The 12,817-nt window shown below is 33.5% G+C and overlaps 1 protein-coding gene across 3 annotated transcripts; it reads left to right on the top strand.

Annotated features, from left to right (window-relative positions):
- The first annotated feature begins 6,410 nt into the window (after window positions 1-6,410).
- On the top strand, window positions 6,411-12,506 carry LOC108339816 (hypothetical protein). 3 transcript variants are annotated; one of them, XM_017577030.2, is made up of 11 exons: window positions 6,411-6,552; window positions 6,639-6,730; window positions 7,718-7,823; window positions 7,948-8,046; window positions 8,142-8,207; window positions 8,306-8,422; window positions 9,274-9,336; window positions 9,573-9,675; window positions 11,286-11,333; window positions 11,829-11,950; window positions 12,074-12,506. In XM_017577030.2, the coding sequence occupies exons 1-11, from the start codon at window positions 6,487-6,489 to the stop codon at window positions 12,173-12,175; spliced, it is 984 nt and encodes a 327-aa protein (XP_017432519.1). In that variant the 5' UTR covers window positions 6,411-6,486; the 3' UTR covers window positions 12,176-12,506. The 3 variants fall into 3 exon arrangements, with proteins under 3 accessions (XP_017432519.1, XP_017432517.1, XP_017432520.1); XM_017577028.2 differs by having other exon boundaries at window positions 9,262-9,336; XM_017577031.2 differs by lacking the exon at window positions 6,411-6,552 and having other exon boundaries at window positions 6,639-6,763; window positions 7,738-7,823; window positions 9,262-9,336.
- The last annotated feature ends 311 nt before the right edge of the window (window positions 12,507-12,817 follow it).

The following is a 12,817-nucleotide window of genomic DNA, read 5'->3' as shown; positions in this document are numbered from 1 at the left end:
AAAACTTTTTCTAATTGATGAAGGTATAAAGATCGAGAAAAATGCAATTAAATAAATTTAAATCCAACGTGATTGATTTTTAGACAAATATTTTAGTTATTATGTAATTTCTATTTTTATTTTTATTTAATTGTCAATAGTAAAAAATATAAATAGATTATTTATATTAAAAAAAGAAGTTAAATTCTTAATAGTGATTAAATTTATATTTAATGATTTAATTTATTGGATTAATATTATACAAATTGTTATGTTGATAGTTGTAACATCCCAAAAATACAGTAAAAAAAACTATATAAGGGAATAATCACATATTAATAATATTCCAGATCAGTATTACAAAAGATAAGACGTACGCTTATGGCCGAACGACCTTACAAGATAACGGGAAAATTAAAACTGTACAAATATGCAATCTAGACCGAACGATTTACAGAAGACGTACCGAACGGTCATACAAAAGAAGAAAACAACAGATGACCGAACAATTATCACACAAAGAAACTAACTAATGACCGAACGGCTCTACTGTTCGGTCTTAACTTCTACCTCGACCAAACTTTCTTCTTCCAGCGCCTCTTCCAGCAAAGCTTCTCCTTCTGCTCACATCCACACGGATGATCATTACAACAGAAGGACAACCACCGAACGTACAAAATGGACAAGACAGGAAATAGGGTAAGCTTATGTAATTTAATTCAGTTATCAACATATATCTCACTCAATCAATTTAAACAAGATAACTCATTAACTCTTTCATGCAAAGCCTAATACTAGACTCTGACTGTCCAGACTGTATGAATTCTGTATAGCTACGACGTTCGTGCACCCGGGTGATGTAGTAACTGGGATACCCTCAACAGCTGCCACCCGAGGTTAGTCCGTTCCGTCCAAATTAACCATAAGGACGAGGATCTCCTACCATTCCCACACATGACTTATCCTTCTCTACGTGAGAAACGAGTAATCACGGAATATCAGGATGAACCGCCAACTTAGCGTGCCCACATTTATACTTTACCATTCCAATATCAAATCATGAGATATTCCTCCCCGGAACACTCTTCCATAACCAAAGTCATTTCATCCATATCGTATTCTATCATCTTTCATTATTAAAACCTTAACTAAACCAATTTGAATTAAAGATCCCTTAGGATACCAAATACCGCAGATTAGTTTTTTTAAATACAGAACAAGACCGAACACTTGGAGTGAGACCGAGATGTCTCCAACTCAAAACATAATCAAATTGAGAGAGTTACTCACTAGTTGTGAAAAAGACTGAATACAATAATACTTCTCAAAGAGTAATAGAATCGAATGTTGTTTACCAAGTGAGCCAATTTAATGAACTGACTCTTGAGAGTTCAAACTGAACACCGTAAAGCCTAGGTCGAGTACTAAGACTCTAGGCCGAAACCAATTGAGACAGATACTGTAGGACATCACATAATAGCACTTGACGGAATCATATGAAGAAACTGATCGCCAATAAATAATTAGCTTCTTAATGAGCTAAACCTCAAGGAAATCGAATGTCAGTCGAAGACCGAGCACTGTAGAGAGCGAACTCTATTGAGTTTGGATGAACGCTCTTATTATAAAGATAGATTACGGAAACGAGAACGAGCACCTGGTGTAAGACCGAGCACTTACTTAGTACGAGCGCTTGGTGTAAGACCGAGCACTACTAAACTTATAGAAGAAAGGCTTGATAAATATAATAAGATATAATTTAAATAGTGTTCACGAACGAACGAAATATACAAATACATATAGGTATACTTGAGTTTATAACGAAATACCAAGGAATGACTACCCTTGGCCGAACGCTCATGTACAAATATTACAAAGTGAAAACATTCGTCCTCAACTAGAATTCTTTCCAAATGAAAGAATCCCGTTTCAGCCGAGTCCACAAGAAAACCCAACGGCAAAGACCTTCAGTGGCGAACATCAATTTTCACATAAAACTCCAGACTTAGAATTCATACTCTTATCAATACATTTCTCAACATCTATCTTCATACATTCATACATCCATATCATAGTAAATATTCATACTTCATATAGTCAAAACATATCAACAATCATACTTCATATTCATTCAGAAATCAACGAACGTACATTCATTCAAAACAAGAATCTTAATCAAATTATATAAGCTTTCCTTACCTCTAAGCGTGACCGAACATTCACAGTTCAGAATACGGGTTCACCTTTACCAGAGGCCTTAGCGTTCTATAGTCACGCCTTAAGAAACTAAACCAAACAAAAATCCAGAAACTCTCAGAACAAGATGATTGACTCATGCAACCCATAAACTATGTTTGCATGTACCAGGAAACCAACCGGCTGAATGAAGAGAGAACCTACCAACTCAGAACCCGAAAGTGATCGGTTTAAACGAACGTCCTCGACGTCGAAAATGCTCAGGTGTGGTCTGTTTGATGATCGGAAGAAGAAAAGAGTGAGATTTTGTAGAGAGAGGTAAGAGCTTTTTAGAGAGAAGGAGGAGAAAAATGAAGTTTCAGAAGATTGAAGAAGATGGTTGCATGCAGAGAAGTGACACGACATTTGAAATTTTACCTTAAATACTGTCGTCGCCCAAAACGAACCGTCACTCCCTTGCAGCCACCTGTTCTCCACTAACTGAGACGCTCACTCACTTCTTGGCACATGGATCCCACTACTTGAAATTTTAGGTGTGTTTTAATGAGGTCTGACAATAGTTATTTTAGCCGAATTATTTGGATTACGAGTTTATTTAAGTAAATTTTTAAAAAAATTATTTTAAATAAATAAAATAAATAGAAAAAATCTTTAACTTAAAAATATGGCACGTGTGATTTTAATAGTGATTACTACGACCAATTTATTATTAAATTTCAACAAAAAACATTATAAAAAAATGAAATTTAAAATAAAACCACAAATTCTTTAGTATTAAAAAATAAATTTAAATTGGATCGGACACCATAAAATTTTAATCCCGATCCCACTCCTATTATCCATTTTCCTCAATAGATTTATTTTTTCTCATGCATTTGATTCACTGGTTGACCATGAAACAAGAGCCTTATGAATGTTTTTCAAAACGTTTGCATACTGGGAAGCAGCCTGACCCTCTCCAGGAGTTGCACGGTTACATGATTTTATGGAACGTTTTAATGTAATATGGAAACATGTTTCATTGCCCTCTTAAATTTCTTCTTCTATCGCCATCAGTATTTCTGTACACAGCTACTTATGTCTCGATTAAAATTTTAAAATTAATTTATCAATTTTATTAAATAATATACCTTTTAATCTGATTTGATTTACAAGTTAAATTAGACATGTTCAAATTACAAGATGTAACCTCCTAAAAAATATAGCTTAAAAATATTTAAAGGAGTCAATATATAACAATATGATAGGATACTTAAAAGATTTACAGTTCTAGATAACCTAAAATACTGAATATTTAAAACTTTACATTAAAACACAAAGTTTAATGTCACATAAGATAATAAACTGAACGGTTTCAAAACTATAAGCCTAAACCGAAAGGCTATACAGAATTATACTAATCCTCCTGACCGAACGATCCTATGCTTCAACTTCAAGATTCTCTCCTTCCAGAGCTTCTTCTAACGAACCCGCGTCCACTTCTGCTCACATCTACAGGATGATCATTGCAACAGGAAGTATGATCGAACGAACAAACAAAGACAAGACAGGAGAGTAGAGTAAGCTTGAGTAATTTAATTAATCATATTAATATAAACTAATTCATTCACAACCAAAGCATACAATCATCATAAATATACATTCAAGTAAAGACAGAACACATAAAGATAATAACCGACCACTTTTACTCTGACTGTCTGGACTTTATGAATTATGTAGTTACGACGTTTTAGCACCCGGATGGTGTAGTAGCTGGGATGCCCTCAACAGCTACCACCTGAGGTTAGTTCGTTATACCTCGCCCAAGTTCACCTTATGGACTAAGACCTCCTGCCATTCTCACGCATGAGTTACTCTTCTCTATTTGAGAATGAGTAATCACAGAATATCAGGATAAACGTCAGCTAAGCATAACCACATTCATACTTTACCATTCAATAACCAAATCAAGAGATATTCCTCCCTGGAATACTCCTTCATATCCATATTATTCAATTCATGCCACACTTTAAATACCATCATATGTAGCCTTCAATACAGTTAAACCACACAATAAAATAAGATCCCAATCTTTGACAAAACCGAAAGAGATATCATCATTCCTATGAATCACACCGAACGAAAGAGTACTTTTTAGTGACCAACATGACCGATCGTTATAGCCAGGCTTAACACTATAGATTAAACCGAATACTTATTGTGAGACTGAACGTTTTCTCGCTACTCAAAAGCTATGACCGAACGGTCTTTACTAGATAGAACTCAAAGAATTTGCTGAATACTATATTACACTTGTAGTTAAACATGACCAAATACTAAAAGCTTTTAACCAAAACCTAAGAGCTAGGACCGAACACTACGAGCTTAAGCTGAACACTCTTAGTTTCAAATACAAGTACATAATTGAGTATTATGACGAGACCGAGTGCTTGGTTCACGATCGAGCCTTATTGAGACCGAGCGCTTGGTTCAAGATCGAGCACTACTAAACTTATACAAAATGAATAAATAGATTCTCCCATACAACTACAAATACTTATTTACAACTGAGGATAAGTATAGTATCTAAGACTTAAGTCATATCGAGTATCTTAACTAAGCTGATTACTAAGAAGAAATAGGAAACTATAATTAGGCCGAACGCTCATTTACAAGTATACTAATAGAAAAATCGATCGGTCAGTAACTGAAATTCTCTACAGAAGAAGAATCCAGTCCAGACCAAATGCCCAATGGAAAACCGAACGGTCACGAATGACTCTCGGCGACAATTACAGAATTTTTGAATGCTGCAGATTTAAGATCAAACCTTATTCCTACCCAGTTCCCACCATTTATAAATCCTCAACACATACAGATTAATCATGCAACAACTTCAATATTCAATATCAACTAGATAACCAAACAGAACATCATTCAAACATGCAACCATTCACAATCAGAGAATCATAATTAAATTACAAGCTTTCCTTACCTTTTTAACAGCACAGCTACTTAATCAACAACAGAATACGTCCACCAAACACCAACCTTTCTAGAATGCCTATAACCCACCGAATAATAAGGAAAGATCAATTAAAAGACCATAATATGATCAGGATTTGTGAAGATGAAGCTGATGAACACATGCAACCATAACTTTGGCTTGCATGAGCCTGAAACCAGTTTTCTTAGAAAGAGAAGGAACTTACCAACTCATAATCACAAATTGATTGGTGCAAAGTGAAGTCCTTGACACCAGGAGTACTCAGGTGTTGCCTGATTGATGATCGGAAGAAGAAAAGATAAGAGTTTGTAGAGAGAAGAAGAAGAAATTTAGAGAGAAGGAGGAGAAAATGAGATTTTCAAAAAGTTGGAGAAGAGATGGTGCATGCAGAAAGTGGAGCGTGATTTGAAATTTTTCTTTAAATACACCGTCAAAACCGAACGGTCCACTCTGCTGCTCACACCTGTCTTTCACTTTCTGAAATTTTGAATTTCCTGCACCAACACTTGGCTTCCACTATCACTGCTGAATTTAAGGCTTCTGACACAAGGTAGACTTGGAATTTTAGATTATCATACTGCTTTTATCTTTCTTTTTTGAAAAATATTTCATGTCTGCAATGAGTATAATGATAACAAACGCTGGCTATAATAGGGCTGCAGTGTTATTTTTAAGAGTGGGCCTATGCCAAACTAACTGGACTGGGCTTCTGAAGGCGGTCCAGAAAAATACTATGAAGAAAGAGAAAAGAATAAATTTAGAAAAAAATATTTTGAACTTTTTTTTCCGAGACATATTTCATGTAGTTTTGAAACTTATCCTGAAATATATTTTATGTAAGAATGTTTTGGAAAACTGATCCCAAAAAATATTTTATTATTTTTGAAAAATTTATTCTAAAAATCTCATTCTAAAATTTTTATTATAGAATATATTTCGTGTGTTTTGAAAATTTTATTCTATAAATTTTATTTCAAATGTCTCGTTCCTGAAATCTTGTTCTAGAAATTATTTAAAATATATAATCCAAAAGCCATTTTTATAAAAGGTAAAATGATCATTTAATTTGAGTAGGTGCGCTGACAAATTGTGGGGTTGGAAGAAGTAAAAGACGAAGCGCTTGCTTCACATGGCCCATATTTCCCTGATAGCACGTTTTGGGCCTACGAATTATTTTGTATGGACAATAAAAAATTTAATTTTAAAAAGAAATTTTTGGACAGGTAGTGAGTATATGGTTGTTATTTGGATGCGTAAAACCTGAAGCATCACTGGAGAGGTGTCTCTCTCTCCCGCCATTGAAGTAGCTATCTATCGTTCTGAGAATGAGAATACACGCATTTTGTGTCTCCGCTTTTGCTTTTACGATTTCTCCTTTTCCTAACCCTAAGGTACATTTTTTCAAATTCGTGTTTATGTATTTACACTATTCAGTTTAACCTCTATGATGCTTATCGTTAAATTGTGTTATCTGTAGGGTGCACTTTTGCAAGATTGGAAACTTCGAAAGCATGCGTTGAGCTTGAGGCTCACGCCATTTCCTTGGAATTCAAGTTGCAGAAAGAGGAGGTAGCAGCTATTCGTGTTCGATGTCACTGATAAGTTATTATTGTTCAATTAACTATTATATCTAGTTGTGGTAAAAAAAACTGGATTGAATTGAACTTCTAAGAACTGCACTAGATTAAACTTTTAAATTCTAAGCTGTTTAGAATTTTACCTACTGAATTGTTTTATGACGGTTCACAAATGAAACAGAAACATAACATGAAACTGTTGTTGTGTTTAATTGTACAATATCAAACAATAAAGCAAGGTAAACAATATCAAAACATTAAACGAGATGAATAAATTATTTCTATTTGAAAAAGTTAAAAGTCGTTAACTATATACAGCAATGCAGTTCAACTTCATGATGATTATCTTGGTCACTACTTCATATTTAAACCTGTTGCTACACACAGAAATGCAGTGACTGCGTGAAGAGTTTTGGAGAAAAAAATGTCAGATTTGGTAACCTTAAAAGCCTGCAGTTTTTGGATTTAGTAGTAGCAAATTAGTAGCTTTGCAATATTTTGAGTATTTTATCTAAAACATGTTCTTTGGTGTAATGAACTGTTTTAGGCACAATTCAATTCAATTAGTATGAAGTGTACTTGTAAGAAAAGTGTTGATTTGAAGTTGAAAAATAGTTATTTAAAAATGCAGTTCAGTTTATATTAAAAGAAATACTTCATTTTGGTTTAAAATAAACTTCAGTTCAAATATCTCAAATAAAGTTCACCAAATTTAGAAACAGTTTACACCAATATACTCAATTTTGTTTTTCAATTCGGTCTCATTCCTATAAGCTATTTTTTTCACTTTAATTTAATTATAACCCAACTCAGTGCAGTTCAAAAATTTTGTCTACCCCTAATTATATCATGTGACGTGAAGGTTTATTTTCACTTCTACTGTTGTATTCTAATTATATTTTATTCTAATATATTCTAGTGTGTGATTAAGCTATTAAGAGTCAGAATTGTGAAATGGCGTGTTTGGATCTAAAAACAGGAGAACTTTCATCTGTGCAGCCAATCAAGAAGCTGAGGATGCTTTTAAGAAGACTGTTGAAATTGATAGGCTCATAGATACACTCAGAGAAGCTAATCCTCGCGAAGTAAGATTCATTCTAAGCAACTTTTATAGCTGAATTGTGATTCAGACTCAGTTAATATTTTTATTGATTGGTTTTAGATAACTTTTTTAACGGCATCCTTGTTGTTTTCCTTTTTTGCAAACAGCTTCAGCAACTTGTTGTTGAAAACATTCTTGCTTTCAATCCTAGCTTTTGGGTTCGACTTGCGGCAAGGACTGATACTTGCAAGTCTGAGGATGATAAAGTACACTTCTAATTTTCCAAAATATTTATGTGGTAGTCTTTGAATAGTTCTTTCTTACATTACACTATTTTTTGGTTTTTGTTATTGCGATACAGAAAGATTATGAAGAATTGGCTGCATCGGTCATGAGTGTGGTGGATTGTGTGGTGCATAAGACTAAGGTAACCCTCTCTCTTAACTGAACATTGTTAAACAGTTATTTGGTTATCTTTGTAGCTTCTTCTAACAGTAATTTTGTTATCATGCGCATGCTTTGCAGGAGAAGATAGAGTCTTCCACCGATGTATTGAAGGGAGTACTAAAACCTGTGATTGATGAGGAAGGAGAGATTCCATGGCCTCCTAGAGATCCCCATGCCGTAACATTGATGGAAAAGGTGTGTTCTGTTTCTCTTTGATTTTTCCAAGACTTGCCTACTTAACTCCAAGAACTTTCTTATAAATTTTATATTATGCCCTTGTGCCCCTCTCAGTTCCTTATGTGGTAAAGCAGGCAACAATACACAATTCGTGTCATGTGTTAACATTAAGCTTAATTTGCGTACTATTTGATTTTTAGTTGTTGCAAGGATTTCCGACTGCCTACCTTCATTCTAAAACCCAACATTTGATGTACGCATTGTGTCTTGAGTCTCTCATTCACCTTCAGGTTTTGTAAAAACTGAATTTGATTAGACTTTGGAGACCAAATGATTGATAGCGATAATTAACTAGGTGATGTCTATGTGCATGTTTGCGTAAACTTCTCCATAATCTCTTCAAGGAGAAAAAAAAAACTTGTTCACAAATTAAAATTAACTTACGTATAAGTTAAAATAATATTTTGATATTGGAGAACTTTCACAAATTAACCTATTTTTGAGTTAATTTTAGTTTATGGAGAAACTCTTTCATTTTTTTGTGTCATTTTTTTCTTGTATAAATGCTTATAAATAAATATATTTATCTAAAACGACTCCATGTATTATTCTATTCCCTTGTTAATGCAAGCTTAACTGAGATGAACACCATACAGTCATTTCTGAATTCAAAAAGTAAACAAGGTGTAGGCTAAATTGTGATATTTATTATTGTTTCTGGGTTTCTTCCCTTATAATTTCTAAGGAGGAGCTTGCATTTTGTTAAGCTATTCTATTTGCTAGTGGATTGTTTTGGTTATTTGAAAATATTTTCGGTAAATCCACTTTCAATATAAATTTTAACTCCCAATCATTAGGAAATAAGTCAGAGGGAACAAGAAGGACAACTAGATGAAGGCTTCCTCGCTGAAGTTAATGCACAGCTTCGACAAGTAAGTCTGATTTTTTCTTTTACTGCTTTTTGTTTAACTTTTTCAGTTGTCAATACTCAACAGAACCTTATACCCTAGTAACAACAAACGTTTGTCCAATCCTCACTGTCTGTGCTGTATTTATTCTTGAAACTTGATGTGTATTTTGTATCTGATTCACACTTTCCCCCCTTTTTTTCACTGCAATATTACATATAACAAATTACTTGTTTGTTTATCATGCCTATAATGAGCAGGCAAAGGAAGACGGTGATAAGCCTGGGCTCGAGGCTATGTTGCAAAAGGTGTTGCAGCTCTATGCTTCCAAAGTTCTCTCAAAACGTAGTTATGCCATTAAAGGTATGTTCGTAGTTCTTGTATTTTATGTAGAAAATTTATTTCCAGTTAGATGAGTATTTGCTTGTGAAAAATGGCACCAATCAGTGTAAGTGTTAGTTTTGCTTTTTATTTTTATTTAATTATTTTTGTACTCTAAATTTATGAGTACATTCGCTTCATTGGACAGGATATAGAAAAGGTGGGACAAACTAACTTGAATTAATTAAGTTAAATGCAGGAATTTTCGTTCTACTTGCTATGGTCAAACTATAATTAAATGCTTATTTTTTTCTTTTAACACGATCATGGTTGATTTTTAGTTCTCTTTTTTTCTCTTGTTTGTATATGATCTTTCTAGGTGCTCTACAATTTTTTATCCTTTTAGATCTGAATGGCCGTTCTGAAAACTCTCCCCTGAATGAAGAAAGGCATGGGATAAAAATAAGCGTATTGACTGTTAATTGTGAGGTGCTAGAGGGAACAGAAGAGGGAGATAGCGTTTGGTTGGTTCGTGATGTCGAAGAGTATATTACAAATTTAACAAAAGACAAGAAGAATATAACACGAGTAATACAAGTTTCCAAGTTTAAATATATTGGATAAACATTGCAAAATGATGGGAAAATTTAGTATTGACAAAATGGGTTGTAAACGGCGAACCAACTGACTCATCACGGGTTTGATCTGGGTTGGGTTTGAAAAAAATGTAATTTTTTAATGCGGGTTAGTTTTCAACCCGGTTTACGCAGGTTGAACCCGTGGTGAGCCGGGTAGGCTCACCAACCCACCTAATTTAATTTAATTATTTATTATTTTGTGTTTTAATATTATTAGTTAGTATTTTTTTATTATGTTGTAGATGGGATAAAAAAAGATGTTTCAAGAGAGAAAAATATTATAATTTATCTATTCAAGACTCTAATATTATAGATGAATAAGTGATACAAAATATTTTAATTTATTTATTTTGAATTGTTTTTTAGTTTAATATCATTTTAAAGTGAAATTTATTTAGATTTGAATTAAAAAAAAATTATAATTTTTTTATTTTAAAAAACTTATAATTAAGTGAGCTAGTGAACCAACCCGTTTAACCCACCAACCCGTGGTGGATCGGACCGGGTTCGAATTTTTTCAGCTTACTAATAAGTGAGTCGGGTTGGGTTAACTCACTAAGTGATCAACCCGTGGTGGGTTGGGCCGGGTCGAGGCAGGTTACCCGACTCACTTATTGGAGGAATTTGTTCAGAGAAATTTCATGGTAAATTATATCTTTGTAAAATATATGACGAGCATGGCATCATGTGATTTATATAGCTAATCTCACTTAGTGGGGTAACGCTTTTACTCGAAGAGTTTAACAATGGAAATATATGACGAGCGTTTGGTTGGATTGATTCATTTGGGAACTAGGATCAGGTTTACCGATGCATTGGGATGGCTCCCACGTAGTGAGATCTATTTTTTGTTATTGCAGCCATTGAGCTGCTATTTGATCACTATAATGTTTCTCGTGCAAAATATCAGTTTCATCTAGAAATCTCGTCATCTTGTTGAATTCTTGCTTGTGGGTTACCAGAAATATAGGGCTTTTATGTCTAATTTGGAAGGTTGTTGTGTTCTTTTTGCAGGGAAGGAAGTGTTAAAGGACGAGCAGTTCCTTGAAACCATAATCCAAGGTGTCTTAGTTATCCTAATTTTTTTATGTTGTTGAAAAACATTAAATTGTAAATTTGATATCAGAATTCTCTCCCTATTTCTTGACAAAGAATCGACGTCGTAATTTTCGAGTTTGGGTTTAATTTCTTTGTTTTTTTTCATCCTCTTTAATTCAATGTATTATGTGGTTTTTGATTTCATTTTTCCATAAGTATCTTTCTATGGATTGTTCGTTTCACTTGGTTTAATAGTAAAAAATGGCATTTGAAATGATGAATTTTTATTTTTATCATAAATATAATTTCTTATTGGATGAATAACCTTATCTTAAAATCAATACATCTTGTGAATCTGATCAAGAATCATGGAAAATAGTTTATATGAAAGGGATTTTGGCAAACCAAATTAGTAAAACTTCTTTTTGTAATATTACTGATTAATACTGTGACGTCTTTTATCTCCAACTACTGATAAATAGCTTGTTTCAATGATCAATCATTGGTTATCCCTTGCAGCTCCTGAACAAGAGTGGAACAATATTTTGATCAATGGATTGACAATTGGTGCGGGGAATATTTCAGCAGAGGAGCTCTTCGCTGTCTTAAAGAAACGAATTGAACGCGTTTTGATTCGAACGGTGAGACAGAGCTTCGTTTTTATTCGTGCGGTTATTGTTTATTTTCGTCCTCTACTTAACTGATGATGTTTCTTTGATTTGTCCTTCTTCTTTCTATTCACTTCGTGCTGCTAAAAAACAAAGGAGGGAGGCTCTTACCGACAGCGCATTCTGACAGAGTACCTGAGAGGCATTGAAAAAAGAACAGAAGAGATTGTTCAAGCGCTTCAGGGGAAACCACAATAGCATTTTCTTCGAACCTGAAAATGGCTTGGCAGTTAGAATGTCATAAACCAAAGTAATGTTCTGCATGGTGCTGGAAGTGGGTTATTATTTGTGAAGCAGATCAAGCTGATTCAATGAGCTGGAGAAATATAATCACATATCTTCAATCAGTAGCAATACTCACACGGATCAGAAGATTGGCTTTCAGAATAGTATCTGTCGACTTTCATATTCAGGTAGCAGGTTAAGTAATCTCTCCTGGAAGAAAATATACATATTTATTGTAATATTGGAATCTGGAAAAATTATTTTAAAAAATAAATATAATCATTTGTGGTTTAAATTTTGTTAATATTTTCTTTTTAGGTAGTTTTTGTTTCTATAACCTTAGGCACTTGCATCTGGTTATTTATTCTCAACCTGAAGATATGCACCTAGAGTGAGTTGCGATTCTTTTTTGAGACAATGAAATTTGAAACATAAATATATAACATTATTATTATTATTATTATTATTATTATTATTATTATTATTATTATTATTATTATTATTATTATTATTATTATTATTATTAATGAAAAGTGTTCTTAAGAATTTTCAGCATGCTGTTTAAAGAATTGCAGAGGATTTAGATCAAATTCACGTGCGTGATACAACTCCGGG

This window comes from Vigna angularis, chromosome 5 (genome assembly GCF_016808095.1).
Source record: "Vigna angularis cultivar LongXiaoDou No.4 chromosome 5, ASM1680809v1, whole genome shotgun sequence".
NCBI lineage: Eukaryota > Viridiplantae > Streptophyta > Magnoliopsida > Fabales > Fabaceae > Vigna > Vigna angularis.
This window is presented reverse-complemented; position numbering and strand designations above follow the sequence as displayed.

Excerpts from the sequence above, each read along its gene's own strand:
- LOC108339816 (XM_017577028.2), top strand. The coding sequence starts at position 6,487 with ATGAGAATACACGCATTTTGTGTCTCCGCTTTTGCTTTTACGATTTCT. Across the intron at positions 11,334-11,828 it reads CCTTGAAACCATAATCCAAG|CTCCTGAACAAGAGTGGAAC; the intron begins GTGTCTTAGTTA and ends TATCCCTTGCAG. Across the intron at positions 11,951-12,073 it reads AACGCGTTTTGATTCGAACG|GAGGGAGGCTCTTACCGACA; the intron begins GTGAGACAGAGC and ends TAAAAAACAAAG.